This window comes from Canis lupus, chromosome 8 (genome assembly GCF_011100685.1).
Source record: "Canis lupus familiaris isolate Mischka breed German Shepherd chromosome 8, alternate assembly UU_Cfam_GSD_1.0, whole genome shotgun sequence".
NCBI lineage: Eukaryota > Metazoa > Chordata > Mammalia > Carnivora > Canidae > Canis > Canis lupus.
In genome coordinates, this window is record NC_049229.1 from 68,987,387 (window position 1) to 69,010,541 (window position 23,155).

The 23,155-nt window shown below is 60.7% G+C and overlaps 1 protein-coding gene, 1 long non-coding RNA gene and 1 other non-coding gene across 6 annotated transcripts; 1 reads left to right on the forward strand and 2 right to left on the reverse strand.

Moving 5' to 3' along the window:
• Positions 1-273: 273 nt before the first annotated feature.
• SLC25A29 (solute carrier family 25 member 29) lies at positions 274-12,836 on the reverse strand. Of its 4 annotated transcripts, none has more exons than XM_038545713.1 (5): positions 12,714-12,813; positions 7,463-7,506; positions 6,516-6,619; positions 2,017-4,194; positions 274-1,844 (listed from the first exon to the last, which is right to left on the reverse strand). In XM_038545713.1, the coding sequence occupies exons 4-5, from the start codon at positions 2,245-2,247 to the stop codon at positions 1,122-1,124; spliced, it is 954 nt and encodes a 317-aa protein (XP_038401641.1). In that variant the 5' UTR covers positions 2,248-4,194; positions 6,516-6,619; positions 7,463-7,506; positions 12,714-12,813; the 3' UTR covers positions 274-1,121. The 4 variants fall into 4 exon arrangements, with proteins under 4 accessions (XP_038401641.1, XP_038401640.1, XP_038401644.1 ...); XM_038545712.1 differs by having other exon boundaries at positions 2,017-5,521; XM_038545716.1 differs by lacking the exon at positions 6,516-6,619 and having other exon boundaries at positions 2,017-2,100; positions 12,714-12,836.
• Positions 12,837-14,391: 1,555 nt separating this feature from the next.
• On the forward strand, positions 14,392-14,451 carry MIR345 (microRNA mir-345). Its single transcript, NR_049355.1, has one exon. It is a non-coding gene; the product is annotated as a microRNA mir-345 (primary transcript).
• Positions 14,452-14,939: 488 nt separating this feature from the next.
• Positions 14,940-18,226, reverse strand: LOC111097163. Its single transcript, XR_005363784.1, has 2 exons — positions 17,945-18,226; positions 14,940-15,198 (listed from the first exon to the last, which is right to left on the reverse strand). It is a non-coding gene; the product is annotated as an uncharacterized LOC111097163 (long non-coding RNA).
• Positions 18,227-23,155: the final 4,929 nt, after the last annotated feature.

Sequence of the window (23,155 nt, forward strand, 5' to 3'; positions counted from 1 at the left end):
TGGGAAGCCAGCCGTCGGAGGAACCTTTGTTGAACGGCTGACGCTCCGTCCCGCATGTTTGTGAGCTCCCTCACCTACTCCTCCTGCCTCCGTCAGCCCCACTGTACAGATGAGGAGACAGAGGTCTACGTGTCCACCGGAGCTCGCCCTGGGCACGCACCTCGGGCTGCCATCAGGGCCCGAGAGCACAGACTACCAAGCCAGCCCCTTGGACTCCGGGGAGGGGTGGGGAATGGGGCCCCTTCCTCTGTGGTACACAAACAGGCCTCAGTCTTAAGAAAACAAAGAATATTTTATTCCTTCAGCAGTTTCTATACAACAGTGACACCACGTGAAGAGGGAGGGAGTCTGGTCTTTCTTGACCCCCTGGGAGAGCGTATCACGTTGCCCAAGAGGCTGAACCCCAATCAGGGCAAAGGAGACCAGAGGCTCCTCCAACATGTGCAAAACCATATGCCTCCTTGTGCAAACGCACGGCCGCCCTGTACTGGACGGCTGTGCCCGGGCTGCCCCCGGCTCAGTCCCAGGAGTGCAGGCCGCGCCTGTGTCCGCCATCAGGCCCCCCACCCCACCCGCCCCACGTCATGGCATCATGGGAACACCGAGCATGAGGAGACTCCGGGGGACAGACATCATTTGCTGGGGCGTGGGGATCCTCCTGTACCCATCTCCTTGCTGACTTCTCTGCGCACCTTAGGGAGCCCTGGCTCCACACAGTGGCTGACCCATGTCCCCATTTTACAGACAGGCAGCCTGAGGACTGGCGGGCGACAAGCCGCCCTCCCACTGGCCCGTGCCTGGTCACCCGGCCCGGCCCCTAGGCTAACTCGGGGCTGCCCGGAGGTCCCAAGCCTCTTCGAGGGTCCCCCAGGTCCCGCTCCAGTGGGAGCGGCGGCAGCAGGTGCGTGGGCAGAGCATCCGGCTCTGGGGCACCAGGGGGCTCCCCAACACGGAGACCTAACAGGTGGCCGAGATGCGCCCCGCGGCTGCGGCAGGCGCAGGAGGATCCGCAGCCGCTGTCCACGGACGTCACTCCGTGGTGACCGTCCCCGGGCGCCGCGGGCTCAGCTGTGCGGGGAGGGCCGGTCGGGGGTCGCGCGCTGGGGCCGGGCTCGGGCTCGTCACAGGCTGGAGGGCTGGGCCAGGCCGCGCGCCGCCGGGGCGCCCTCGGGGCCGCGCGCGTAGCTGAGCACCACGGTGACGGTGGCGAAGGTGGCGGCGTTGACGGGGAAGGCGCGCAGCAGCGTGGAGGCCAGCCCGCGGGTGAACACGCGCCAGCCCTCGGCGCGGTAGCTCTGGCGCGCGCAGTCCGCGATGCCGCCGTAGCGCGGGGCGCCGCGGAGCCCGTCGGCCTGCAGCCGCGACTTGACCACGTCCACGGGGTAGGTGGACAGCCAGGACAGGATGCCCGACGTGCCGCCCGCCAGCAGCAGCTTGGGCACCAGCAGCGGGGCGCCGGGCTCGCAGCCGAGCGCGCGCGTGAGCACGTCGTAGGACAAGAAGTAGACGCCGAAGCTGGGGGTCTCGCGCAGCAGCGTGGAGGCCATGCCCCGGTTCACGCCGCGCAGGCCCTCGCGCCGGTAGATGTGCGCCAGGCAGTGCAGCGAGCCCCGGTAGGCGCGCGCCGCGCCCGCGTCCTGCAGCTGCAGCCGCGTCTTGGCCAGCTCCATGGGGCAGCAGATGACGCACTGGATGGCGCCCGCCGCCGCGCCCGCCACGAACTGGTTCAGCGGCGAGTCGCGGCCCAGCGCCCGCAGGGTGTTGCCCTGCACGCCGAACACCAGCGCGTTGATGAACGTGAGCCCCAGGAGCGGCGAGCCCAGGCCCTTGTACAGGCCCAGCACCTGCGGGGGGCGCACGGACACGGTCGGGCACGGGCGCGCTCCTGCGCGGGCGCGGCGGGGGGGGGGGGGGGAGCCCGGGCCGCCGCCCCTCCCCGCGTGGCCGGACCCCTTCCCTCCCACCTGCACCTCGTGCCTCACCGCCCCCCGGCCCGGCCCGGCCCCCGCCACTCACGCTCTCCTGCTTGATGATGGACTGGAAGCAGTGCAGGGTCCCCCGGTACTGAGGCTTCTCCGCGCTCTGCACCTGCAGCCGCACCTGGAAGGACAGGGTCCGGGAGGGTGGGCAAGCCAGGCCACAGCTCCCCGCTCCCTTGACCCAGCCCTCAGGACAGCCCACGGAGGCTCTCTCGGGGAGGCCCAAGGCCGGACCCTGCTGGAGGCGGGGAGCCCAGGAGCTTTCCATGGCTACCAGGATGGGGCAGGGCCGGGTGTCCGTGCTTGCTCAGGGGGGAGGGTATCCAGTGGGGAAACAGCCACAGAGACAGCCAGCTGCATAGGGGGTACAGGGTCCCCAAGATCTCAGGCAACCAGAGGCAACTGGAGGCTGAGCCTCTTGTTGCATTATGTCTGCACCATGCGCAGACGGTGGGACATGAAGCGTTTCCCCAGACCTGCCCACTGCCCTGGTGGCAAACCATGGCCGATGCCAAAGGGGCTCCTCACCGAATTCCCATCACCCAACTCTCCTCCTCAGGGGCCTGACGGTGCCCCCTTGGGTGTTAAAAGCAATGAGCCTTGGACTCTGAGGGCCTGCTGATTTCTGCCAGTAGCCCCCTCTGAGGACAGTGGTCGTGAGTTAAAGCAGGGACGGGAGAACAGCGGAGAGCCTCCTTGGTGACCATGTCCCCACCTGCCTCCGGGACCTGGGAGCTCCAGCCCCGCCGCCCTTGGAGCCCCGTAGCCCAGAACCTCTTAACGTGAAAGTACTCTTTGTTGACCGGGAGCTTATCTCGGAGCTTGATACGCAGGCCCCGCAGGAGGGAGCGGGAGCACATTTCTTGAACTCAGAATCCAGGTCATGGGGGTGGGAGGGTGAGCTTAGGGCAAGTCATGTTCTCAGGAGCTGACTCAGAAATCACTGCCACCACCAGGGCCATGGCATGAACACCCCTCTGTGCCCGGCAGCACCAGAGGGCCTAAGACTGGAACGACCAGCCGAGGTGGGTGTAGTGACCCCCCCCCCTTCAAAGATGGGAACACTGAGGCTCAGAGATGTCCTGCAAGTCAGCTGAGGCTGTGTGTCCTCTCCAGCAGTGTGAGTGGCTCGGCTGTGTTGGTCGGGGCCAGGGTGGGGTGGGGTGGGGTGGGGTGGGGTGCTGGCTGGCCAGAGCCCTCCAGTGGACCTTCGACGGCCACATGCACTTCCAAGAGTATGTTTTTCAAGGAACAAAAAAAGGACCATCTCTGCACACGAGGACCTCTGCAGTTGGCAGCCACTGCTCAGAGAAGCGGCTGGCAACCGAGAGCCCCCTGCAGCAGATCACCCCGGCACCCCTTCCCACCCTGGCTGCCCGGCTCTGCAGGGCCTGGCCGGGGAGGGGTGAATTTTCAGAGAAAAGCAAAAGCACTTGCTGCACTTTAATGACCTATTAACCTCTTGAGCTCTGCTCAGGTTGCTTTTGCAATGTGGGGTTTTTCATTCGTGTTCTGGGGTCCCTGGTGGGACATTGCTCTTTGTCGTGCACTGACACCACCTGGGCCCTGGAGGCAGACAGAGCTGGCTGGTGCTTGGGTTGGATTTTCAGGCACCTGGAGGGCGGCTCTAAGTCTTTGCAGGTGGGATGTGCTCATGTCCAGGTTGGTGCCAGCTTGGGCCCCACAGGGAGCAGGGAAGAGGCCCCGTTCCCCCTTTGTTACAGACCCCTAGACCAGGGATGAGCACTCGCTGGCTGGAGTTTGGGGGACTAGGTATGGGGGTGAAGTGGGGCCCAATCTAGAGTTGAGGTTAACATCTCGGTTGAGGATTGGCGAACCTGCCCCTGGAAAAGTGGTCATTTGCACACAGGCCCAGACGGCTCCTGGCTCTCCATGGGGACGAGCGACCCCAACGTGAGGACCCTCTGATCCAGAGGGGGCTGATTTTTCTCCATCAGCCCCACCTGCGTCCCCGCCCCAGGATGTGCCAGGCCCAAGCTCACCTCGAGGCCTCCCTGCCCCCTGCTAGTCAGGGAGGGCGCTGGGTGGGGTGGGAGGAGGAGGGGTGTGGCGGGGTGCGGTTCGGCCCAGGGTCTGGTTCAGAGAGGACAGAGAAGGGTGGGTTCCCCTGGTCTGTACTTACTAGCGCTCTCCAGGGTGAGGCTTACGCTCATCTACAACAAAGTTACACTTTTGCTATGGATGGAGACAGCCCCTAGCTCAGAAAGTAAAGGCGGTTAAAGCAACACAAAATGTCAACATCGCATCCAGGCGCGGAGCCCCCAGGGCCAGCCCCCGACCCCCCATCCCCTCCCCTGCCCTGGGATGGCCACTCCCCGGTGACAGCGGGTGGAGACCCCATGTCCCTGATGACCGTCCTGTCCAGTGCCGTAGAAGGGGGACCGGGGGGCTCCTGGAGGGGCTGACCTTGTTTTGCTCTCCCCAGGCGTGAGCTTCCTGAGGATTCAGAGATCTCGACAGTGGGCGTGTGTGCACTTTTCTACATGTGGCAAATTTCAGTTAAAACAACACTAACAGAGCTATTGAAGTAAATCCCACTTTTGCCAAAAGCGAGGAATATATATGGGTCTGTGTAGATTTCTGGTTTTCAGCAGAAATCACTAATGAGGGTTAGGAAAGGGGACATATGGAGGATAGGGTTTTTTTTTTCCTACTTGTTTATTTATTTATTAAAGATTTTATTTATTTATTTGAGAGAGAAGACAGAATAAAGCAGAGGGAGAGGGAGGAGCAGGCTCCTCTGCTGAGCAGGAAGCCCCATGCAGGATTCGAACCCAGGACCCAGGATCTGAGCAGAAGGCAGGTGCTTAACCAACTGAGCCACCCAGACACCTCTTTTTCTTCCTTTTTAGTTTATATGTTTCTATAATGGTAAACAAAATGTCTTTACAAACTACATTTCTTTGTAATAGAAAGCCAACCAACAGGGACGCCTGGGTGGCTCAGCGGCTGAGCATCTGCCTTCAGCTCAGGGCATGATCCTGGGGTCCTGGGATCGAGTCCCGCGTCGGGCTCCCGGCATGGAGCCTGCTTCTCCCTCTGCCTGTGTCTCTGCCTCTCTCTGTGTGTCTCTCATGAATAAATATATAAAATCTTAAAAAAAAAAAAAAAAAAGGCCAACCAAAAACTGAATGCACCTGATGATTAAATCACATTTTAGGGCACCTGGGTCGCTCAGTTGGTTAAGCCTCTGCCTTTGGCTCGGGTCATGGTCCCGGGGTTCTGGGATCGAGTCCTGTGTCGGGCTCCCTGCTCAGCGGGGAGTCTGCTTCTCCCTCTATCTCCCCACCCCCCACTGCTTGGGACTTCTCTCTCATGGTCTCTCTCTCAAATAAATAAATAAAATCTTTAAAATACACGCACACGCATTAAAAATAATACATACCCATGGCAGGCATGATGGCATAGGGAGGATTCTGAAGGAAGTGTACAGAATGGGAAAACTGATTTGTCAGTTAACGAATAATATGCTTTTCTACATTTCCCAATTTTCTTCTAATGAGAATTGTTTAACTTTTACACTGGAAAGAGCCAGTAAAAAAAAAAAAAAAAAAGGCCATTGGTGATGCAGCATTAAATTAAAGCAAAAGAGCACGTTCCCTGATCAGCACAACGTAATAAAAAGTGCGTGAGCCTGTAAGTAGGACAAGAGGGGTCACGAGTTGAGTGACGGAGGTGATTACTGGGGGAGGCGTTTTTCCTACCCATAAGAAGCTTGGCTTTTAAAGACAGGTTTGCCCAGATGTGATGCAGGTGGGGCCGCAGTGGTGGCCAAAGTTCACCAATAGATTTCTTCAAAGGTCACCCTCCAGGAGCAAGAGGAGGGGGTCCAAGGGGCAGAAGCCCTGTGGGGTGGAGAGGCTCCTGCACCCAAATCACTGCTCTGCTGGGGGCGCTGGTCATGGTCCAAGAGCTCACGAGGGGGCCAGAGACACCAGGACAGAGTAGTCCCCAGCCTGGGGGCGCTGATGAGGGGGTCCTGGGGGTCGGGGGGGACAGGGGTGCTAGCTGACGGGGACCTGGCCATGCCCAGGCCGAGTCATGGCTCGGAGAGGCGTGGCCTCTGCAAAGCTAGGCTGAGGAAGCCAAGCCAGAGTCACTTCTTGGCCGGATACAGAGGCATTTACAACATGTGACCACAAGATATAAACACAGCACAACGTGTTCAGCGCCAGGCTGCCCTGGGCTGCTCTGGCCTGGGGGCCGGCAGCTGTGTGGACAGGCCCTCGGCGGGCTGTGCAGGGACACAGGCTGCTGTGTGGCCACCGGTCCTCCTGCCTTCTCCCTGCATTGCATACAATGGGATGGAAGGCAGTCTGTGCCCTTCAGGATGGCATTTCATGCAACCCAAACTCTGCCACTGAGCACCGCGCCACCAGGGCCTCTGTAATCTGGCCCATCGCCTCATTTTGCAGACGAGAACAGGGGGCCCAGAGGTAAAGCAACGGCCCAGGGGCACACAGCAGATCGGCTGGCAGGGGGCCTGCACCTTCACAGGAGCTTGCCAGAACTTACGGTCAGAGCCAACGCATAAAGCCCGGCCCCCGGGCCTGCGCTGGAGGAAACCCCAGCCCTGAGGTCCTGAGTCCTTTCCTTGCCCAAGGGCCACCTGGCTTCCACTGAAAAAAAAGAGGGGACTGGAAGTGACCTCTAACCCAGCTGGGCATGACATCCTTGCCCTCGCTCCAGCTGCAAGAGGGGCACGGTCAGGGTTTACGGTGGGTCACGGGCCTGGCCTCGCGCCCTGCTGCTCCGAGCGTGCCCTAGTTCCCAGGTGAAGCCCACGGGGGAAAGTCCAGACTTGGCTGGTTTAAGGACATAAAATCCCCACACAATGGGGAGAAAATCTTACTTGGGAATTTCCAGCCGGAGAACATGGATTTCCTTTGTTTCCATTTTGAGCCTGTGAGGACCTGGATCCGAAGATTTTATGGGGGCTAAACTGGCTACCCGCGTGCCTGCCCCCCGGGGCCACACGCTCCATGGGGGTGCACACCAGCCCCTGGGAACTGATGCGAGCCAGTGGTGGTCACCACTGTGTGAAGACCATGTTCATGGGAAGTCCTGACAAGTTCTGGTTTTGCTCGATTTCTGTATTTTCTCTCTAAGCTGCTCTTTCTTTCAAGATGTGTAGGGGGGCTTCTGCATCAGAACGGGGCCCCCCCACTCTGCTCTGGGCAAGGGGAAGCCTGCGCTTCAGCCTCCCGGTCTCAGTGGGCCAGGTACCACAATGGACCCTCTGGGTTGTGCCCCGACCTGGGAGACGTAGGGACAGACCCAGAAGGAAAGTGGACACGCGGCCATCCGCCTAGGTGTCACAGAGAACCTGAGGCTATCTTTATTCTAGAACCCAGGGGGAGACCTTACAGGTATTCCTAAGGTGAGGTCCCTGTAAAGGGGCCTCTGTCCAAGGTCTGCACCTCCACAAACACTTGACAGTAAAACCGTGACAAGAGACTCACCTTGACCGTGTCAAATGGGTGTCCCACAAGCACGCCTGCCACACCTGGAGGGAAAAAGGAAGGCCATCACCCACATGTCCTAGAAAACTCAGAAAGCTGGGGGGGGGGGTTTCAGCTAGGAGGACCGCACAGTAGTCACCTGATGGGACAGAGATGTTTATTGGACACCTACTGTGTGCCAGGTGCCTACTGTGTGCTCCTTTGTCCGTGGCTCTGTGCGAGCAGTGGGAATAAGACGGTGACGTCCCTGACATCAAGCCAGGATCTGTCCAACTCAAAGTTGGTGTCTCTCCCCCCTCTGCTGCTCACCACACTTGACTGATGACAGAAGTTGTCTTCCACCCCCCACCAAACACCTCCATGCCAGGGACCCCACGACTCGGGGCCAGACGGTCACCCAGATTTTAATTTTCCCTCGGCTACTCACCAGCTGGCCAAGCTCACAAGGAACTCGAGGTCTGCGGCTCACTGATCTCACCTGTACTAGGTGTGACACCCCCCCCCCCCCCACTGCCCTGCGGTGCTGACCCAGGCCCTGAGGCAGCCAGGTATTGCAGATGCTGGCTGAGCACTCCCTTCCCTGCAGGGGAGCTACCTGCAGCCCGGGGAAGTGGGGGGGTCAGCTCCTGACTTTGTGATCATGCACAATGCGCAGCAGTCCAAGCCAGGCCAAAACCCCAGCCCCACCCCCAAGGACAAAGGCTCGCTCTCCAAACTGGCTCCTAAACGCTTTTCAGAGTCCCGAGTGCTATTCAGGTGCATATGTCACAGGGAATTCGCTACCCTGTTACCCCATTCGTGGGAGAAAGGGAGGCTGGGGAGGTGGAGTAACCCATGCACATACTCCCACACTTTCCTCCCTAGCATTTTGTGTGTGAATCTCTTAAAGTTCTCTCTTTACTGCCAGGAGTGTTCATAATTAAGAGTTACTATTTGCTGAGTGGCAAACAGTAACGTTTCTACCTCCCGATATGTAAAGAAAGGACCATTAGCCCATTTTTTACAGATGAGAAATGGGAGGCCCAGAGAATACATCCATGGTGGTGGTGGACTGAGGATTCGAACCCGGGTCTTCTGCGCCTGGAACCCTCCTCCTTAACCAGTGCTGCCTTCAGCCCAGGGCGTGATCCTGGAGTCCTGGGATCGAGTCCCACGTCGGGCTCCCGGCATGGGAGCCTGCTTCTCCCTCTGCCTGTGTCTCTGCCTCTCTCTCTCTCTGTGTCTCTCATGAATAAATAAATAAAATCTTAGAGAAGAAAAAAAAAGATTTTACCTATCCAAGGGAGAAGAGAGCACAAGCAGGGGGAGCAGCAGAGGCAGAGGGAGAAGCAGCGTCCCCACTGAGCCCAGGGTGGGGGCTAGATCCCCGGACCCCAAGATCATGACCTGAGCCCAAGACAGCTGCTCAACTGACCGAGCCACCCAGGCGCCCCCGTGACGTTTAACTTTCAACCTGCTTCTACTACTTTGTTTTCAGGGCTCCTGGAAGCGAGCTACGGCTCGGCTTTGCTTTCTGCTCCCCTCTGAAGCTGTCTCTGATTTTGCCAAGTCGGGAGATGTGACACGACTCCATCTTACTTTATGTGAATGAATTCTTTTACTCCTTTTCCTTTCTGCATTTTTGTTGGTTCAGGCAAACTGCCACTTGTCCTCTTTCTGCTTGGTAACGTTTAAGTTCAGCTAAAGGTTACTTCTTGTTTCTAACGCTTAGAATCATTATGTAGAAAAAGGGTAAGAACCGACACCCCCCCCCCAAGGCTCTCTGCTCCCCCCAGTGCCCTACCCCACCCCAGTAAGAGCTACCCCAAGAAGTCCCCACCCCTGCAGCTTCTGCTCACCCCCCAGAGACCCCAGAGACTCAGAGCTCGTCCCTCTCCCCCTGGCCTCTGCCCCTTCTTGGGGTCTCTACTCTGACCAACTGCTTTTGTTGGAGCTTTTCTGGATTTTTTTTTTTTTTTCTCGAAGGTAACATATAGGGAAATGGCCTCCGAATTCCTGCTCCTCAGCATAATCTATTTCTTTAACACTGATGGAAACAAGGGTCCTGTGCTCTGGGGAGGCTCTCAGGCCCAGGCCAGTATCCCAGAATCTTCTGGCTTCTGGTGCTGCAGCTGAGAAATCCGTTGCCAATGCGTTTCTTCTCCTTTGTCAATAATTTATGCATTCTATCAGGAAGCCTCGGAGATTTTATCTGTAGATTTCAGGAATGTCAGCGAGATGCCAAGGGTGTGTCTTTCTTTCTCTCTCTCTCTTTTTTTTTTAAAGTAACCCTGCCTGGTACCACGGCAGTGCTTTCACTTCTAGACTCAGGCCTTTTTCTGATCAGGGAAAATTTCCACTATTACATATTCATCCTAATCATCCTCTCCAGACCTTTCTATCCTTCTGGAACCCCTATCATTCACAGGAAGACGAAAAGACATCCCCAAGGCGTCTTTTCCCTCAAGACTTCCATGCCTTTGTCTCTGGTCTTTTGAGACACACTTTGTTTCTATCTTTTGCAATCCACCTTCTTTTTCCTGTCGTGTTATGAATTTTCTAAATTTGAACACCCTAGTTCTAGCATTTATTTTCTTGGGCTGTAACTGATCTCCTGGAGTTTTGGAAAGCTGACACTTGTCTGGGGTATGCTGGTTGGCCTTGCTTCTCTCTCCAGCTGTGGGCCCCTCGGGGCCTCGCACATGCCCTCTGCAGCCAGGCCCCATTGTGGGGTCCCCAAGGAGCACATGCTGGAAATGGTGGGGGCTCCCTTCTTGGGGTGTGTGTGGGCCAGACTTGCTCAGGTTCTGGCCCCGGCCTTTGTCAGCTCCCGGATTGGAGGGGTGACCCCCACCAGCCCCGGTTGGGAGGCCCAGCAAGGCCTCCAGTGGCAGCCAGCCATCTGCATCCCCACGTTGTCAAGGCCTCTGGGGAGGAGCTCAGTGCTCACCCAGGACATCCCCATTCACAGGAACAGAGTGGGCCTTGAGGCCTGCCTCGTCAGGGCTTCCAGTCCCCAAAGTCTTATCCTTTTAACCTCACAGTTCCCTTGAGAGCCAGGAAGCCCTGCCAGGCCAGCTCCCCAACAGGCCAGGGAGGGAGCCCAAGCAGACCCTCTCAAACCTCCGAAGCCTGTGCTCAGTGCCTGATGTGAACTGGATTCTTAGGGGTACCCGCACCCCATGGCACTCCAGGGTAGGGTTGGGGACCACTCCCCTGGGCAGGGTTCTCGGCCCCTCCTTGAGCAGCTCCCCACACCTCCTCCTGTCCACGCCTCTCCCGCCGCAGCCCTCAGCCCCCAGGGAGCCCTCCATTCAGAGCACTGGGCCTGATGGGCGCGATGGGATGGGACGGACACCTGGGCCTGACCCCCGGCGGGGAGTGCCGCCCAGCATTCCGACCTTCCCACCACGTGAGCACCTGGACGCAGTCGGTCAAGGTGCCTGGCCCTCCTCCCCGGGGGCGACACCGAACACGTGACCCGACACTCCGCCAATCAGAGGTGATGCACAGTTCTCCCCCCCAGGATCCGGAATCTGGAGGGACGCCCAGGCCCCCAGAGAAGCACCGCCGTCACCCTCCCCTGAACCTCCAGGCCTGGAGGAGCCCGAGCCCAAGTCACCAGCCAGGGGTCGAGGTGGGAGCGCTACCTGCGCACGGTTCCTAGACAGTCCCCCTGCAAAGGCTGCGCCATGCCATCAGGCCACTGTCCCCCTCGTCCCTCCACTTCTCAAGGCCAAGGTGTCTCCTGGGTCACTTAAGAGCAGGAGAGGATCCCAGGGGGAGGGGAGCTGACGACCGACACAAGGAATCTTCATCCTCATCCCCCTGGGGACTCGGGCCTCCACTCTCACAGCAGGGAGGTGGGTGCGAACCAGCAGCCCCAGGCTTGTGCCTGGGTGAGAGTGAGGCAGTGGGGCGGGGCTGTGGCTTAGAGCTGGGTGTGGGCCGCACCCTTATCTCGCCCCCATCCTGGAGCCTGGACCGGGATCTCCTAGGTGGGCCCGAGGAGGGTGGGCAGAAGGCATTCGGGGAGGGGCCTTTTGTGAGCAAGCGCCTAGAGCGAACACGTGTGCCTGGGGGGATGGGTCCCTAAGCAGGCCCGGCCTTAGGATGAGGAGTGCTCCCCCAAACCCCACAGCTCCCAGGGGGCTCCAAGGACACCTGGGAGAAGTCCGAAGGAATCCTGCCCCTCCAGGGAAAGAACTCCCACTCCCCGAGGGGTTGGAAAGGGTCTTTGGCCACGGGACAGCCCACCTTCACTGAGCCACCATGGAGGGAGGAGGAGGGTCTGGAGACCAGGAGGAGCCAGCAGGGATGCGGGCAGGTACGGGGGAGGGGGAGACAGGAAGCGCCGGGTGGGGCCCCGGGGTGGGGGAGCTGAGAGCTGGATCTGCAGAGGCCGCCCCTCCTGTGTCCTCCGGCCTGGGCTTAGGAGAAACGCACCCATTTATGAAAAGCCCTAAGGTTTTACCCCTTTGGCAAGCTCGGCGGGGTGGTTTCCTGGGGCCTGATTGGGTAACAGCCTGGGAAAGTTCTTAAACCCCTTCACACACATGGCTTCCCTGGCACACGCCCTCCACCGTCTCCTGCCCCGACTGCAGAGGCTCGAATGCCTGCGGCCACTGCTAGTCACTCCTCGGCCTCCAGGTCGCCCGGCGCCCAACCCAAGCCGAGCAACAGCGACAACAGCGACAGCAACGGCAGGTGCCGGAGGAGAGAAGCCCAGCAGGAGGGCGGGACCGGCCTGGGGTCACGCACCCGCATCTCTGCCCCTCGGTGGGGGGCCCCTGGCGGCCCCACAGGAGACGCGCACGCGTGACACGAGGGCTACCCACGCCGCGTGTGGGGCCCGCCCGGTCCCGGGGGGGGGGCGCCCGCAGCAGCTCGCGGACCGGCACGGGAGGGCGCGCGGTGCCCACGCGTGACTCGGCGCCCGAGGTCGGGCCGGCCCGCTGGGGGGGGGGGCGCCCTGCCAGCCCAGCCCCGCGCGGCATCCGCGGGGGAAGCGGGGAGCCCGCCCCAAAGTTCTCGGGCGCCGCGGGTGCGGGGCAGGTGCGGGCGATGCGGCCTCGGGAGGGCGCGCGGGGCGGAGCGCACCCCGCACCCCCTGCACCCCGCACCCCGCCCTGGCCAGGCCCCGTGCGCCCCGGCGCCCCCACCTGCCGCCCTCGCGGGCCGCGTCCCGGGAGCCCCGTCGGCCCCGAGCCAGGCCGGGGGGGGGGGGCCCGACGCCCGCAGGTGAGCGGCCCCCGCCGCGCGGCATCCTTACCCCCCGCGCATCCAGCCAGGAAGTCGAGCGCCATGGCCGGGCCCCCCGCGAGGCCGCCTTCCTCCTCGCCTCCTGCTCGCGGCCCTCGCCGGCCCGGGCGCCGTCGGGGGACCCCGGCGCGCGGGCTCGGGGCTCGGCCTGGCGGCCTCGGGGGCGCGGCCCGGGGCGGGGGCGGGGGCGGGGGCGGGGGCGGGGGAGGCGGCTGGGCGCGCGGGTCCTCGGCCGCGGTCCCTCGCCGGCCGGCTCGCTCGCCCTGGCCCCGCCGCCGCCGCGGTCCCCCACCTCGGGCCGCGCGCCCCGCCCCCGGCCTGCCCCCGGGGCTGCGGGCGGGGCCGCGGGAGCGCAGCGCGGCCAATGGGCGGGCGAGGCGCGGCCCCCTCCCCGGCTCTGCGCGCCGCCGCCGCGCCTCGTTGGCCCGCGTGCCCGGGCGGGCGGGGGCGGGGCGGGGCGGGCGGGCGGGAGGGCCGCGCCGCAGACAAAGAATGCGCTTCGTGCGCCCGCCCGCGCCGCTCGGGCTGCAGAGGCGGGCCGGGGGCCGGGGGCCGGGGCCGGGGCCGGGGCCGGGGGCCGGGGCTGGGGCCTGGCGGCGGCCTGTGCAGCGCGGGGACCTCCGGGCGGCGCGACGCGGGTCCACGGCTCGGCCGAGCGGGGCGGGCGCCAGGCCCCGACCGTGCGGCAGCCCCGGGCCCGGCCGGTGCAGCGGGGACGCGGGCTCGGACGCCCCCGGCCGGGACACCCCGCAGGCGGCGCTCCGGGGGGCGCCCTCGGGGTCCCGCAGCTGCCCGCGCGCCGCGGGGCCAAGGGTGGCGGAGCCCGGCAGGTCCCCGCGCGGAGGGGCGGCTCGGGAGGCCTGCGGACCGGGCGAGCGGGGGCGGCGGGGCGGCGGGGGAGCCGGGCGGGGGCCTGCGGTCGGGCCTGGCTCGGCGGGCGCCCGGCCTCACCCTGTCACCCCTGGCGAGGGGACACCCTTCAGGCCGGGGCCCAGCTGCCTCCTGCCCGGTCCTGCGCTTGGGACCGCACCCCCTGCCGGGTTTCCGGGGTGCAGATCACACAGCTCGGTTATTCTCATCGGACCGGTTCTGAAGCCAGCACGGGGATGACAATGGATCCGTTCCCAAGGCTTTTTGTTTTTCTTTTTGTTTTAAGATTTTTATTTATTAAGGGCGCCGGGGGGCTCAGCGGTTGAGCGCCTGCCTTCGGCTCAGGGCGGGATCCCGGAGTCCCGGGATGGAGTCCCAGTCGGGCTCCCTGCAGGGAGTCTGCTCCTCCCTCTGCCTGTGTCTCTGCCTCTCTCTCTCTCTCTGTGTCTCATGAATGAATAAATTTTAAAAATTTTATTTATTAGACAGGGTAGAGCACAAGTGGGGAGGCGCAGAGGGAGAGGGAGAAGCAGACACCCTGCTGAGCAGGGAGCCCCACACCATGGGATCTCAGGACCCTGAGCCTGAGATCATGACTGAGGCGAAGGCAGATGCTAAACCGACTGAGCCGCCCAGGTGCCCCTGTATCCAAGGTTTTAATACTCTGTTCTGGTACTAGGGGATATGTGAGGTGTGTGTAAGCAGTGGCCCGTGGTGATACACAGGCCACCAGGAGTCCAATGGCAATGTATGGTTTCCTTTCATTCTTCTTAGACTCTAGATAGAACATTCATTAAGCAGAGACCCAAACCCAGGTCTGCTGACTCTTAGTCCAGTGCTCGTGATGGCTGGTGGGCCCTGAACTAGGGGTCTGGAGGCCTGGGTTTGAATATCGTCAGCCTCTGACCTCAAGGAACCAGAAAAGCAATAGCATGTAGGCCCCAGGAGAAGCCCAGACCCAAAACGGGCAGGAATTGGCTATGGGAGCACTCCCCTAGCTGGAGGCCTCCCAAGCATGACAATTAGACTATATCCAGGTGACTCACCCCTAGGAACAAGTTGTTCCCTGGGAGCCAGTGCCTCAGGGAGCAAAGCAAAATGCCTGCAGCATCTACCCCTGGTTTTGGAGGTTTGAGAACAAAGTCGAGTACCTTAACAGGGCAGTAAATCAGAAAGTTGAGAACACTGGACAAGGAATTTATTTATTTTGTTAGCACAAGCAGGGGGAGGGACAGAAGGAGAGGGCGAGAATCTCAAGCAGGCTCTGACTGCGCTGAGTGTGAAGCCCGATGCAGGGCATGACTCTGGGATCACGACCTGAGCCGAAACCAAGAGTGGGATGCTTGCTTAATCACTTAACCGACTGTGCCACCCAGGCGCCTTGCCTTACATATTTTTTATTTAATTTTTTTTTTTTTAGGAGAATGCACGTGCCTTGAAGTTAATGCCATGCTTGGGGCAGGTGGCATGAACCCTGACCTCCAGGGGCTCCGGTGGCAGTTCGGAAGAGACCAGAAAGTGAAAACGAGGAAGTCCTGGCCAAGTAAATGAGGACGCGATGCCCATATTTTGGAGCTGCATTATGACGTCAGCTGTCGGTTTCTGTGTCTCTTCTGTTTCGTTTCCTGAGGATAAAATTAGAGCACAGGATACGGTTGCTCAAACTCCTCACCTTCCGCAGAGCCGCAGGCCCCACCCCTGTCCCCGGGGAAGCCACCCTGCAGGGCTCTCCTGGGTCCCCTGCCTTATAGGGCAGGAGGAACTGGAAGCCAGAGCAGTAGCAGGACAGCGGGTGGGGGAGGGAGTGTCACAGGGGCCCAGGGGTCAAGCCAGGTCACTGAAAAGTCCATGGTGCAAGTTTTTCTTTTGTACAGCTTTTATAATTCCCTACACAAGGCAGGTCCCATGTGGAAGAATTAGTAACACCAGCAGGAAAAGAGGAAAAGAAAACCACCTCTGTTCTCCCCACCCTGAAATCACTTGAATCCAGAGACAGGAGGCTGTTTTGACCCGGGTGACGTGGGCTGGGCTGGGCTGGGCTGCCAACTGACTCCCCGCTCACTTGGAATAAAACCTGGGTGCTTCTAAGCCCAAGGGGATCGGACCACAACCTCATACCCCAAGCCCATCCTCACCCCAGTGCTTTTGCGCCGGCTGCTTCCCCTGCCTGGGAAGCTCTTCCCTTGCCCAGATCACCTCCAGAACTCGGGCCCCTGTTCATTTGTTCACCTCCTCACACAGGGCTTGGCTGGCCTTCCCTGTCTGCAGTGGACAGCCCGCCTCCCCTCCCCACACTGGTCTCTTTCAGCTCCTAGAGTGACATTTTTTGTTCCTCTATGCGTTTATCACCTCTCTCCCGCTGGAATGGAAGCTCCACCAGGGCAGGGACCTTCTCTGCCTCCTCCATTAACACTGTCAGGCAAGGCAGGCACACAGTGGGTGCTCAATAAATGTGCAAGCTGCATGGCCAGAGGCATGAAAGGTGATGGGCCCTGGGTGGGGGGGTGAAATGAGTGGGAGGCCCTGCTGGCTGATAGCCTGACGCTTCTCCAAGGACTTGTGTTCTGTGAACAAGAGGTGAGGGGGGTGGTGGGGGCTCTGGGTGGTAGTTTTTTCTAAAACGGATTTTTAGAATTAAAAGCTTCAGAAACAAAGTTTCGGCCTGCTGGGCTACAGTCTGCCCTGATAAGGAGCCAGGGAGGTGCAGGAAGGGGACATGCCTCTCCTGGAGTGGGGTGTGTCTGTCTGTCTGCAGAGCCAGACTCCTGCACCCATGCCTGTCAGTTTTGACCCAAAAGCAAGAGTCACAGGGCACCTGTGGAGGTCAGTCAGTTAAGCATCCGATGCTTGATCTCAGCTCAGGTCTTGATTTGGCATCGTGAGTTCAAGCCCTGCCTTGGGCTCCACGCTGAGCAAGAAGCCTACATTTATTTATTTTTATAAAGATTTTATTTATTCATTAGAGGCACAGAGAGAGGCAGAGACACAGACAGAGGGAGAAGCAGGCTCCCCGATGTGGGACTCGATCCCAGGACCCCGGGATCACGCCCTGAGCCAAAGGCAGACATTCAGCCACTGAGCCACCCAGGAGCCCCAGAAGCCTACATTAAAAAGAAAAAAAGAAAAAAAAATTTAAGAAAAGAAAAAGAAAAAGAGAGAAAGCAAGCATCACTGTGCCAACTCAGGAACTCAGGCAGGGGGTTAACAGGCAGCTGAGCGGGGGATCGGGGTCCCGGCCTGGCCTGCAGTGGGGCCCCAGCCACAGGCTCCCCTCACTAGGCCTCCAAGATCAGAGCCTCCCAGGATGGTGGCTGACACACAGGTTTGCAGGACTAGGAATCAGCCTCAGGGAACAGAGGGGCTCACAACCTGCATTTAAAGTGACCCCTTCAGCCCGGGGTGCTCAGCGGTTTAGTGTCTGCCTTCAGCCCAGGGCCTGATCCTGGAGACCCGGGATCGGGCCCACGTGGAGCTCCCTGCATGGAGCCTGCTTCTCCCTCTGCCTGTGTCTCTGTCTCTGTCTCTCTCTCTCCTGAATAAATAAAAAAAATCTCTTAAAAAATATATTCATAAAAAAAATAATAAAGTGACCCCTTCAGGATGCCTGGGTGGCTCAGTACTTGGGCATCTGCCTTCCACTCAGGGTGTGATCCCAGGTTGGAGGATCGAGTCCCAGGTCGGGCTCCCTGCGTGGAGCCCGCTTCTCCCTCTGCCTGTGTCTCTGCCTCTCTCTGTTGTCTCTCATAAATAAATAATAAATAAATAAGTAAATAAGTAAATAAAATCTTTAAAAAAAATAAAGTGACCCCTTCAGGAGCACACGGGTGACTCAGTGGTTAAGTGTCTGCCTCGGGCTCAGGTCATGATCTCGGGGTCCTGGAATCGAGTCCCACGTCCTGCTCCCTGCTCAGCAGCGAGTGTGCTTGTCCCTCTGCCCCTGCGCATCCCCCTGCTCCTGCTCTTGCCTTGTCTCTCTCTCAAGTGAATAAACAAAATCTTTTAAAAAATAAAATAAAGTGACCCCTTATTCATCTGTGAGATTAGGGGTTTCCCAAAGGCATCTTCAGCTGTCCACCTGGGGAGGGCAAGGTCTCCAGCCTTCGAGGACTGTGGCAGGCAGGAGGGGGACCGAACTAGGGCTCCCTGCCCCGCACTCATGGGAACTGGCTCCGACGGGTCTCTGTCTCCGTGAACCGGTGGCTGCCCTCTGGATGTCTCCGGCCTCTGGTGCAGTCCAGCCCCCAACTAAGTGAGTCCACTTTGGGCCACAGAGGCCGAAGGGCCGGGGACCCGTTGGGGACAGCCAGCCGCTGTCCTCCCAAGTGCAGGGTGCTCCGAGTTCTCTCCTTAGGGAGACTTGAAGCAACTCACCTGAATGGAGCCCCATTTACTGGAAATGCCCGGGCTGCCCACTCTGGAGCCGGCCTGGGCCCTCGTGCCCGCTCTGGGCCCCTGGACCATCTCCATCGCGCTTCGGGAACACTGGCGGTGTCCTGGGGCACCTCTCGGTGAGCTGCGGGCTTCTCCTGCACGGGGCACCCCCCCCCGCCTTGGCCTGGGAGTGGTCCAGAGACCTGAGCCCAGAGGGAGGGAGGCTCGGCCAGGTTAGGAGATGACCTGACCGGAAACTCAAGATGGGAACGATATAAATAGACGCCCTGCAAATGCTTCAAGTGTAAAAATAGAGCCTGCAGGGGCCTGCCCGAGGGTGCCGGGGCCTGGAGGCCCGAGGGTGCTGGAGGGCCTGGAGGCCCGAGGGGTGGTGCAGGGGCCCTCCCGCAGGACAGAGGGCCGGAGGCACCCAGCAGGTGTGCAGACCCGGCACTGCGTGGGCTGGCCCGGGCTGGCCTCCCTGGGGTGGCACGCTGTCCCGGGGCCGGTGAGCAGACCGTTGTCCCAGGCCAGAGGGCCGTGTGAGCAGGCACCCGAGGGCAGTGGCCGGAGGAGGGCAGTGTGTCCCCACGAGGGCGCTGGGCTGGGTGGCGGGTGAGCTGGGGTTGGCACCACGGGAGGCCGCGGCAGGGGGCGGGATGACCTGCTCTGAGCCCACAGGCGGGTTGGCCGGTCACGGACGCAGCAGGCCGGGCCCCGGAGCGCAGGTGCAGGACAGGCCGGGAAGCTACAGATACCCTCGGCGTCGGGCGTCCCGGAGCCCTGCCGTCCTGCAGGAGTCCTGGGCCCGGAGTCCCCCTGTTCCAGAACCTCTCGCAGCGGGGAGGGCCTTGTGCGACCTCTGTGTCCCTCCTTCCCCCCGGCTTCTCCGCCTGTCACGGCCGCCCAGCCAGGCAGCGTCTTCCCGGGCAGCTGCCCGTGGACAGTCCCTCCTTTGTCCCCTTCTCCCCCGCACCTGCAGCTTCGGGCTCTGTCCTCCTGAGAGACGGTCCTGTCCTTCGGAGTCTCTGTCCTCAGCCCCCTTGGGAGCCTGACTTCTATGCCACGTGGCGGGAAGCATGAGGGGCTGGCTGGGAGCCAGGCGTCCCCCCGGGGTGTACCCCTCACGGGGCCGGGGGGCCAGGTGGAGGGTGGCAGGCAGGCCTCTCTCACCCCATCTGTGTTCCTGAGAATCTTCGTCCGTCCGGCAGCAGGGGCGTCCCGGTGAGCCTGGCCTCGGGGGGCTTCCCAGGCACTTGTGTGCTCTGGCCCAGCTGGCGACGTGCCCTCACCCACACCCCTGTGGGCCCCTGCCTTCTTCCGGAGCAGCTCGGCTGTACCCCCTTGCTGGAAGCCTCCACGAAGCCCCAGCGGACACAGGCTGGCCACGCTCAGCTGTTTCCAGTCCCGGCTGGCTGTGGTGGCTTGAAGACACGTCCACTAATTCGTCCACACCCTCCACCTCCTAATTCCCCTCTCACCGAGGGTGGGCCGGAATGAGTGATTCACTTCCAGCAAATAGAAAACAGTGGGAAGGACCATGTGTCACTTGCGAGACAGTCACCAAGGCATTGTGGCCACCCCATTGCTCTTCCTCTTGGATCACCAGCTCTGGGGGGACCTTGGGAGCCATGTCAGGAGTGGTCCCGTGGAGAGGTCCCCTGTGTCGAGGACCGAGGCCTCCAGCCACCTTGGAAGGAGGTCCCCCGGCCCGCGTCAGGCCTTCAGATGGTGCAGCCCAGCCCCACACCTTGATGGCAGCATCAGGGGAAACCCTGAGCCACAGCCAGCCAAGCTATTCCCAGATTGCGGACACTTGGACGTCATGTGGCCATTTGATGCCGCTAAATTTGGGGTCATTTGTTCTGCAGTAGTAGATAGTATTGAGTCCCCAGCCAGGCTGGGCCTGCAGGTGGGTGAGGCGAGTCTCTAGGTCATTTCTGGATCCCAGTGCCCAGCACAAGACCAGGCCCCCTGTAATGATTGATTGATTGACAAAAGCCAATAAGCTTCCCTCCTCTAAACCATCAGGCTTTTTTTTTTTTTTTTTTTTTTTTTTAAACCATCAGGCTTTAGTCTGCTTTATATGGAGAGAGCTTCCTGTTGCTCAATCCAACTCCCTGTGTCTTGGATCAGGGTGGGGTCAGAGGTCATCTTGTCCAAATGTGACCCCTGAGGCCCAGGGCCGATAATTGTCTCAGCCCTTCCAGCCAGTGGATTCCAGGTTTGAGTCCTGGGCATGAAGGGGTAGCCAGGGGCTGGAAACGTGGCCAGCGGGAGATGCCGTAGGAAGCAGGCCAGGGAGGGCTTGGGCTATGGCTTGGGTGCCCAAGAGTGAAGACACAGTCGGGGTGTGGGTAAGGGCAGGAGCAGGTCCTCAACAAGGTCAGGCCTGAGGCTGCCTGTGAGGCCCCGCCCTCGAGTCCCACCTCTGCTGTGCGGCAGCTCACCCCCCCCCACCCCCGGCGCCTTGTGGTCTGCAGCAGCCAGCTGGGCCTTAGGGACATCCACGCCCAGAGCACACACTCTCACCTGTCCCGTTTTATAGATGCAGAAACTGACTTGGGGTCAGTGATTCCCTCCTGGTCAGACTGAGCTGGGTGGGAACTTCAGCTCTCCGGACCCTGGAGCCCCTTTTTCTGGAAATGCCCGGGCTGCCGGTCTCTGGAGCCAGCCTGGGCCCCCATGCCCGCTCTCACTTCCTGGACCATCTCTGTCACCCGGAAATCCCACCGCCCTTCCTCGACCTCTCCACATCCTGCCCCAGTGGCAAAGCAGGTGAAAATTAAAGATTGACCGGGTATCTTCGACTCAGCAGTCCCCCTCCTGAGAGTGCGCCCCATGGAAACAACAGAGACCCCAATGCAGGCCCGTGGGAGCACCCCCTGGTATCAAGTGGAAACAAGCCAAGGCGGATCTTGTGAGTGAAATCATGATGGTAACATGTTCTCCTACTGCCTGCCGGGCACGGCCCCAAGGGCTCCGCAGACACTGAGGGCTCCCCAGGCCCCCTCCTGGGGCCCCACCTGTCGGCGTGGGTAACAGGATTCCCGCTGTGCAGACCAGGACCTGAGGCCTAGGCCGCCTGGCGGTTCCCCTGGGTCACACCGCGAGGGCAGCCAGGGCCGGGGCCAAGCCTGGCTCAGCTCCCTGGCTCAGTGTCCCCCGGTAAACGCTCGGCCACACCTGGGGGACCACGGACATGACCAGAAGGGAGTTCCCAGGAGCTGTGGGGGCACAGTGTCCCAGACATGTCGGTAAGGGAAAGAAGCAAAGCATAGAATGACAGTAGAAAAGAAAATGTTTGGGCGCCTGGGTGGCTCCATTGGTTGAGCATCTGACTCTTGATTTCAGCTCAGGTCATGATCTCAGGGTTGCGAGATCCAGCTCTGCGATGGGCCTGGAGCCTGCTTGAGAGTCTCTCTCTCCCTCTCACTCTGCCCCTCCCCCTTTCTATATTTTTTGTTTGTTTGTTTAAAGATTTATTTATTTATTCATGAGAGACCCACAGAGAGAGAGAGAGGCAGACACAGGCAGAGGGAGAAGCAGGCTCCATGCAGGGAGCCCGATGCGGGACTCAATCCCGGGACTCCAGGATCATGCCCCGAGCTGAAGGCAGATGCTCAATCTCTGAGCCACCCCAGTGTCCCCCTCCCTCTCCCTGTGCTAAACAAGACAAACAAACAAACAAAAAAAACAAGCCAAAAAAGCAACAAAAAAGAAAATGTGGTGTTTGCTTGTCCTTGACTAGAAAGCAGGACCCAGACCTGGCCTGTGGGGCTTTCACTTTCTGTGCTCTCTCTCTTCCGTCTAGATTTTTTAAAAAAACAACTTAGAGTTATTCTTTTCTTATAAAATGTAAAAACACATTTTGGGATGTGTCAAGCCCCTTGGCTGGCAAGTCCGTGTGTGCAGTGGGGCCAGCGCCGCGCCCTGTTCCCAGAGCCCTTTGCGGCAGCCCAGGGCTGGGTTTCCTGTGCGATGTCAGTCTCCTCCTTGAGGACCGCCGGGCGGTGGCGGAGGAGGGCCTGAAGCCGGCCTTGGTGCTGATGGAGAGGAGTGGCACGGGAGGCTTCCCATGGGCCCTGCCTTCCTGCCATCCATGCAAGACCCGGAGAGGTGACACTACCGGCCTGAGGCCACACATCTGGGAGAGGCGCAGCCCGGAGCCGAACCCAGGCTGTGGGCGTCCCTCCTGAGCTCTCCCCCGGCCGAGACCCCTGCCTGCCCAGCCACCCCGCGGCCTCGTTCCACCTGTGTCAGGTGGAGCCAAGTGTGAGCAGGTGACCCCACGCTGACTCTGTTCATTCCTTTGTATCGTGGACTGTCAATCCATCCGCCCCCACCCCGCCGCCCCCTCCATCCACCTGCCCATCCTTCGGCCCATCTGTCTGTCCATCCCTCCCTCCCTCCGTCTATCCATCTATCCACCCATTCATCCAATCTTTCATCTGCCCACGTGTCCATCCATCCGCCCGCCCGCCCACCCATTCCCCGACTTGCTGTCCTGCAGCTTTATTGCCCCAGCCTCCCCAGGGTGGCCGTCCCGTGCGGTGCTGTGGGCTCAGGGGCGGTCTGGCCCGGCCCTGCCCGCCCGAAGCTCACAGCCGGCTGGGGGACTTCTGACCCGAACCGCAGCCCCGAAGGCTGGGGTGGGTGGCCTGTGTCTCCCGTGGCTGCTTCGGAGAAGGGTGAAGTCTGAGCATGTTTGTTTGGGAGACAAAGGGCCGGCGATACTTGGCTTCGGTGACCGGGGAGGTGACCGGGGAAAACACGCTGGTCTAGTATGTCACCGTCTGGGCGGCCCCTTGCCCGCCCGGCCCCACCCCCACACGCCCCTTGTCTCCTCCGTGCTCTGCTCTGTCCTTGGCGCTCACTGCTGTCCGGCAGCCCCTGCGCCCTTGTCATCTCACCTATTGGCGATCTGTCCCTGTCCCTAGAACGTAAGAACCACGGGGCAGGGACTCCTGTCTGTGGTTACTGCTGTGGTCTCGGAGCCGCTGGGGCTTGAATGCAGGCAGACGCTGAGCTGCGTCTCTCTAAAGGCCAGGCTGGGCATCAGGATCGGCCCTGCGCGGGCTGCATCCTGCCCTCTGCCCTCTGCCCTCTGCGTGGCGGCTGCCACTGCCAACTTGTCCTCCCCTCACCCTGCAGTGGCTGGGCGGCGGGGCTGGGGCTCCCCCTCCATCAGCACCCAGCCTGGTCAAGGCC